General features: G+C 67.0%; 1 protein-coding gene across 5 annotated transcripts; it reads left to right on the forward strand.

Annotated features, from left to right (window-relative positions):
* Positions 1 to 132: 132 nt before the first annotated feature.
* Positions 133 to 5,395, forward strand: FUZ (fuzzy planar cell polarity protein). Of its 5 annotated transcripts, XM_044988192.1 has the most exons (11): positions 138 to 337; positions 815 to 936; positions 1,116 to 1,200; positions 2,276 to 2,344; positions 2,856 to 2,960; positions 3,206 to 3,403; positions 3,550 to 3,645; positions 3,760 to 3,866; positions 4,035 to 4,105; positions 4,564 to 4,650; positions 4,777 to 5,395. In XM_044988192.1, exons 1-11 carry the CDS (start codon positions 239 to 241, stop codon positions 4,977 to 4,979), a joined length of 1,242 nt encoding a protein of 413 aa, XP_044844127.1. In that variant the 5' UTR covers positions 138 to 238; the 3' UTR covers positions 4,980 to 5,395. The 5 variants fall into 5 exon arrangements, with proteins under 5 accessions (XP_044844131.1, XP_044844128.1, XP_044844129.1 ...); XM_044988196.1 differs by lacking the exon at positions 3,206 to 3,403 and having other exon boundaries at positions 133 to 337; XM_044988193.1 differs by lacking the exon at positions 3,760 to 3,866 and having other exon boundaries at positions 137 to 337.
* Positions 5,396 to 6,877: the final 1,482 nt, after the last annotated feature.

The raw sequence follows: 6,877 nt of genomic DNA on the forward strand, positions 1-6,877 counted from the left end.
GGGGCGGGGCCAGGGCTTGAGCAGGAGGGGCGGAGCCTGAGAAGGTTTAGGGCCTTGAGTGGGCGGGGCCGGAGGAGGGGCGGGACCTGGGGGCGGAGCCCCAGCAAGACGAGGGGGCGGGACTTGTGAGTAGGCGGGGCCTGGGGAGGGGGCGGGGCTAGGGAAGGGGCGGGGCCTGCCGGCCCCTGGGGACAGAGTTTAGGGGGTGGCCAGGGCCGGGCCCCCTGGGGAGGGGGCCATGGGGGAGGAGGGGGGCTCCGTCACCCTGCTCTGCCTCACAGCCAGCAGCGGGGTCCCCCTGTTCTGCCGCACCACGGGGGCCCCCTCCAAGCACCAGGTGAGGCCCTGCCCCTCCCCTGCCCTGGGGGGCTGGAGCCCCCTAACCCTAGAGTGTGGGGGGAGCAGGGGGGTTATAGGAAGGAAAGGGATTAGGTTCGGGGGGAAGAGCTGTGTCCCCCCTAGAAACACCCCCACCCCCAAATGCTAATTACCTCTCAGAGCCAATCACGTCAGGGCACTCCCAGGAGTCCTGGCTCCCAGCCTCCCCCAGCTCTAGCCAGTAGACCCCAGTCCCCTCCCAGAGCCAGGGAGAGAACCCAGGAGTCCTGGCCCCGAGCCCCCTCTGCTCTAACCCATTAGACCCTGCTCCCCTCCCAGAGCCAGGGAGAGAACCCAGGAGTCCTGGCCCTGAGTCCCCCCTGCTCTAACCACCAGACCCTGCTCCCCTCCCAGAACCAGAGAGAGAACCCAGGAGTCCTGGCTCCCTGGCCCATTCCCTTTGAGTGACACTCCCTCTCCCCCCTTCTCTCCCCAGCTCCCCTTCTCGGTGATCGGCTCCCTGAATGGGGTGCACATGTTCGGGGCGAACCTGGACGTCCTGCTGACGGCAGCCTGCACCGCAAACACCCATGTGGTGTGGAGGGTTTTCCACAACAGGTCAGGGGGCAGCAGGGTGGCGGGGGCAGGCTGGGTGCTGAGGGCCCTGGATGTCAGGTAGCAGGAGATGCTGGCCCTTGGGTGGGGGTGGGGGGCTGGGATTGGTTCCCTAAGGCAGGGGGGTGGAGTGGGGAGCAGCTGCCCCCCCATGAGTCCCAGCATCACCCCAACTTTTCCAGCATCACCCTTATCGTCCTGTCGGCGGAGGAAGGAGCCAGCGACTTTGCCCTGGGACGCCTGCTGGACAACACCTTCAGCGCTATGGTGAGCCCCTGCCACCACCCCCCCCGAACCCCCTATCTCTGCAGGGGCCCCCGAAATGCTCTGGGAGCCGGATGCCTGCCCAGCAATCAGTGGGGCCGCTGTTCCGATCGAGGTGCTAAGGGAGCACTCAAGGAAGACAAGGCCGTTGCGGAGAAGCCACGTGAATTCTTTGTGTCGGTCGTCACTGCAGAGGATGGGAGGGAGACTCCCAAACCTGAGCCGTGGTTTTTGGGTGACAGATCTGAGGAACTGCCCCAGATTGAGGCGTCGGTAGAGGAGGTTTGGGAACAGGAATAAGTCCCTAGGCCCGGCTGGGAATCACCCGAGAGTTCGGCAGGAACTCAGCTATGACATTGCTGAACTACTCCCTGGGGTGTGTCACCAATCACTTCGCTCAGCCTCTGGCCCAGGCGGCTGGAGGGGAGCTCATGTGATGCCGATTTTTAGAAAAGGTTCCGGGCGCGATCCTGGCAATTCCAGGCCGGTGAGTCCAGCTTCAGTACCGGGCAAACTGGTTCCCGAACAGCATGATCAGGCACAGAGACAAGCATGATGGGTTGGCTTTTGGAAAGGAAAATCGCGCCTCACCGATCTATTAGAATTCTTCCGGGGGGTCGAGCCGTGTGGCCAAGGGGGAGCCAGCGTCCTTAGACTTTCCGAAAGCCTGTGAGAAAGGGGCTGGGAAAAGGGGGAACGGGGGAGGCGGCCGAGTTTGCAGACGACCCAGAAGGACTCAGGAGAGTCCCGCGAGGAGTTACAAAGGGACCCTTGGGTGACCGTTCTTATGTCCCCCCCCAGCTCCACACATGCTGCGCCCCAGGTCCTGTGCCCTTCCCCTGCTGAACCCACCTCCCTCCCCTGTCCCCCTCCCCATGTGTCCCTCTCTCCATGATGCCCATTCAGTGGACCCCCCCTTTGGGGCATGGAGCAGGGGGCGAATTGACCCCCTCCAGCAGATCCTGGTTTTACCCCAGTGGGCCCTGGAACATGCCAGGAATTGCCCCAGATGCTCCCCCTCCCTGTGTTGGGGGGGCGGGGGGAGGACACGACTGACCAGTCTGGGGCCTCATTCCAGGTGCTAATCCTGGGCTTGGAGGAGCTGGTGAACATCCGCAACATTGAACGCCTCAAAAAGGACCTGAGGGTGAGTGGGGGGATTGGGGTCCCCCCGAGCCTGGGCCCTGGGGCGCAGGGTGGGACCACACAAGACTGGACCCCCCTGAACCTGAGCCCCAGGGGGGGAGAGTGGGACTGGGGGCCCCCTGAGCCTTGGGAGAGACTGGAACCCCCCCAAGCCTGGGTCCCAGGGTGGGGGGAGACTGGGGCCCCCTGAGCCTGGGCCCTGGGTGGGAGACGGGGACCCCCCGAGCCTGGGCCCCGGGGGGGGGCGGGACCCTTGGAGCCTGGGCTCTGGGGGGGGGGGGAGACTGGGCTCTGGGAGGGGCGGGGCTGCCCACCAGCCTTGGCCCGACAGGGCGTGGGAGTGGCCTGCGTTGTGGGGTAGCAGCCCCAGCCTGTGGTGTGACATCCTGCCCCCGTATCTGGGGACAGACGGAGGCCGTGGGGCTGACCCACAGCAGTTGGGGGGGGCTGAATGCTGCAGCCCCCTCCCTGCCTGGCCGCTCCCAGCCTCACCAGCCCCCCACTTCCCCCAGGCCTGCTACAAGCTGATTGACAGCTTCCTGGCCCCCCTGGAGCGGAGCGGGGACCTGACACAGTGTGTGGAGTGCGTCCCTGTGCCCCACGGCGCCGCCCTGCAGGTGAGACCCCCCCACAGCAACCCTGGGAATAGAGACCCTCTGGGGACCCCTCCGGCCATCCCCTGCCCTGGGTATGGGGAACCCTGGAGGGATCTCATGGGGGCGGGTTCTGCCCCCCAGGTTCTTGGGGTTCAGAGCTGTGGGGAGCAGGGGTAGCAGGATGGGGGGGTCCCCAGCTAGGGGTGGGAGGCTCCTGGGGAAGGGCCACCCCCCCTGACCCCCCCCCTTTTCTCCCTGTGCGCCAGGAGGGCCTGGAAGCCTTCGTGGCCGCGGCCGAGAGCCGCTTTGGCTGCCTGGTGGTTGGGGGCCGGCTGGCGCTGGCCACTGAGCCCTGGTGGCAACTGGCCCCCCAGGAGCTGCTGCTGCTGAGCTGGCTGGTGGGCTCGCTGCCCCCCCCCACGGCGCGGGACTACCCCATCTACCTGCCCCACGGCAGCCCCACGGTGAGCGCACAGGGGGAAGTGGATGGGGTGTGGGTGGGGGTTTCAGGAGGTTGGCAGGGGGGCTGGCAGCGACAGGGGGGAGGTTTGGGGCACAGAGGGGCTGGGCTGGGGGGCCAGGGGTCTCTGTCTGACAATGCCCCCGCCAGGTCCCCCACCGGCTCCTCACCTGCCAGCTGCTGCCCGGCCTGGAGGTCTGCCTGATCTGCGGGCCCAGCCCTGCCCTGCACACCGTGGAGACCGAGGTGGGTGTGGGGGGCAGGCGGCATCCCGTGCCCCCTAGAGGGGGAGTGGGGCTGGGGCCCCCACCTGCCGGGGGGGCCCCAGCACGTTTAACCCCTTCTCCCCTGTGCCCCCAGCTGGTGCCACGGTTCTGGAAGCCCCTGCTGGAGCCGCTGCAGGCCTGTGTCAGGCCCCAGCCCCACGGCCTGCCCCCCGGCACCACCCTGCCCCCCGGAGTCCTGGCGTGAGTGCCTGGGGGGAGCGCGGGGGGGCACTGGGGGCCCTAAGGCAGGTGTTGCGGGGGGAGGGGGGATGGCCGGGGGGTGCTGTGGGGGGCTGCAGCCTGGGCGCCGCAGAAGGGCCCAGCCAGTGGAGCCCCCAGTCCCCCCCACACGTTCCTCTTTTCTCTCAGGTTCCTGTTGATCCATCGGGAGCAGAGGAGCAGCCAGAGCTCAGTGCAGCCCCCAGGATCGGGGGGGGAGGGTAGGTCCTGCCCCCCAACCCAGCCCGGGGGGAGGGTACGTCCTGCCCCCCAACCCAACCCGGGGGGAGGGTACGTCCTGCCCCCCAACCCAGCCCGGGGGGAGGGTACATCCTGCCCCCAAACCCAACCCGGGGGGAGGGTACGTCCTGCCCCCGAAGCCAGCCCAGGGGGAGGGTACGTCCTGCCCCCCAACCCAACCCGGGGGGAGGGTACGTCCTGCCCCCAAACCTAGGGGGAGGGTACGTCCTGCCCCCCAACCCAGCCCGGGGGGAGGGTAGGTCCCTGCCCCCCAACCCAGCCCAGGGGGGAGGGCAGGTCCCTGCCCCCCAACCCAGCCCGGGGGGAGGGCAGGTCCCTGCCCCCTAGCCTGGCATCCCCAGTGCATCTGGGGAGTGGGTCCACGCCCTCCCAGGGGCCGGGTCCAGCCCCCTCTCAGCGTCTTCCCTCCTCCCCCCAGGCCTGTCCCCCCGGCGCCGCGCCCGCGCCCTGCGCCACTTCTACGCCCTGGTCGCCGCCCGCTACTTCCCCTGGGAGGGCAGCCCAGGTGAGTGGGGAGGGGAGGGGAGTGGGGGGCAGGGGGAGAGCCCAGGGGGTGGGGAAGGCCCAGGGAAGAGGGGGTCTCAAACCCGCCTGGGGCCTCCCCCCACCCTAACCCCTCTATGTCTGGCAGCCCCCCCGCAGGAGCCGTTCCAGGCCGGCTTCCCGCACCGCGCCCGGCACTGCTATGTGGTGAGCGCCACGCACAAGGCCTATGCCATCCACGCCCCCCAGCACCAGCTCTTCCTGCTCCTGGCGCCCCACGTGCCCACCTTCGCCCTGCGGCCCCTGGCCGCCCGCGCCCTGCAGCGCCTCACCGGGGACGCCGCCTGCTGAGACGCCGGCCCGGACGCCTGGGTTCCGCCTCGGGGGACGAAAGGGGATTTCTTCGGGCTATTTTGTAGGATTATTGTGTGCGCAGAAGAGCAATGGCCCATCCAGCCCTGTGTCCTGCCAGAGGCGATCGCCGCGTGATCCACCCGTCGCCCATCCCCAGCTCCTGGCAAACAGCGGCCACGGACCCCATCCCTGCCCAGCCTGGCTCATGGCCACCGCTGGACCTGTCCTCCAGGGACCTGGCTAGGTCTTTTCTGAACCCTCTTCTAGTCTTGGCCTTCACAGCATCCTGTGGCAGGGAGTTCCACAGGTTGGGGGAAAGAAATACCTCCTTTGCTTTTTCAACCTGCTGCCTAGGAATGTCATTGGGTGAGCCCTGGTTCTTGGGTTATGAGTAAAGAACACTTGCTGATTCACTTGCTCCACACGGCTATCATTTCCCCCTTGAGGGGGTGCGTGCCTCAGTTTCCCCTATGTACCTGAATAACGAGGGGGAGGGGAAAATGTGTTTTCTTTGCAGAAGAATCCAGATACCCAGGCAGGACCTGGGCTCCTGTGATGTGTCCTAGCAACTGATGACCCTGGCCCTCTGCAGGAAGCCAGCTGGGCAGGAGGGGAGACCCGGGGACCCGCTCTGGCCCGATTGAGGAGGGATGAGGTGGGGGGGGGGCTGCGTATGGGCCTGTGAGACGGTTTTGGCCTGGGGTCCGGCTGGGGCAGGGGAGAGGGGCTCTGGACTCACACCCCACCCAGCTGGACTTGGCTGTAACTTCCTGCTTTCGGTGCTAATGAAGAATTTTCCACGCTGCGTTCCAGACGATGAACCCCCATGTTTTTACCACACGGGCTGAGGCGCGCTACAGCCTGGGGAGGGGTGCGCTGCTCCCCTTGGGGGGGCCCCTCACGCTGTTAGCAGGGGTGTGCAAGGCTCAGTGATTAACCCCAGGGACAGCATGTCCCCACTGGAGAGAGACCAATTCAGAGCTGGTCAGGAACAGCGAACCCGCGACAGGTGGTGGCAGCGGTGGGATTGTTACTAAGGCACGGCTGGAGAGGGGTGATCAGCCCCAGAGGCAGGTTCCGGACCCCAACAGGGCTACAAGAGGGGCTGGGAGCAGCCGGAGCAGCAGCAGGGCGGCCCCACAGCAGATGAGCTGAGGCTACAGGCGCTGGAGGACTGGCAGAGGGAAGGAGAGGACCAGGCGGCCCAGCCGAAGCATGGGCTGGAGATGGGGAACAGAGGCAGGAAAACCCCCGTGGGGCAAGGGGGAGACTCCGAGCTGCAGGGAACGGGACTCCAGATTGGTGCCCTGCTTTATGCTGCTCAAGTGTGAACTGAGCCCTGAAGCTTGTGGGGTGCACGAAAGACCCCGGGGTGACCTGCCTGGAAGGCCCCACCCTGCTAGGAGAATAGCCCCACACGTGGGGTAGGGGGCCCTGCGCTGGAGGATTTGTAGAAGCGGGAGGAGAGCTGCCCCCGGGAAGTGGACAGGAAGCCTCATGCCACCTTGTCCCCACCCCCTAGTTAATCATGCAGCACATGGGGAAACTGAGGCACACACCATGTGACTACAAAGTCCTCCAAAAACCAACCCCCACGCGTCACTCCTGGGTTCTCACCCGCTCTGCTTGGAGGCTGCTGGATGAAATAACCAGCCGGTTCCTTGGCTGGGGGCAGGTGGGGGGCTGACAGGAGAGCCCCAGCCCCCTATGTGGGGCAGAGGGGAGTCACCCCCCCACCCTGATGGGGAAAATGCAACTCCTCCCTGGCACCTGCTTCCTCCTTCCCCAGCCATCACCCCACCCCGCCCCAGAGGGGCCCCTTCTCCGCCTGGGAGAGAGGCCCCCATGTCCCCGGCCTCCCTCCTCCGTCTCCACCCCGGCGGCAGCGGCACAGG

Source organism: Mauremys mutica, chromosome 15 (assembly GCF_020497125.1).
Source record: "Mauremys mutica isolate MM-2020 ecotype Southern chromosome 15, ASM2049712v1, whole genome shotgun sequence".
Classification (NCBI taxonomy): domain Eukaryota; kingdom Metazoa; phylum Chordata; order Testudines; family Geoemydidae; genus Mauremys; species Mauremys mutica.

What these genes read in the sequence shown, in the direction of transcription:
- FUZ (XM_044988192.1), top strand. Translation starts at nt 239, where the DNA reads ATGGGGGAGGAGGGGGGCTCCGTCACCCTGCTCTGCCTCACAGCCAGC. An exon ending in GGGCCCCCTCCAAGCACCAG is followed by an intron (nt 338 to 814) that starts GTGAGGCCCTGC and finishes TTCTCTCCCCAG; the next exon opens with CTCCCCTTCTCGGTGATCGG. An exon ending in CCCACGGCGCCGCCCTGCAG is followed by an intron (nt 2,961 to 3,205) that starts GTGAGACCCCCC and finishes CCTGTGCGCCAG; the next exon opens with GAGGGCCTGGAAGCCTTCGT.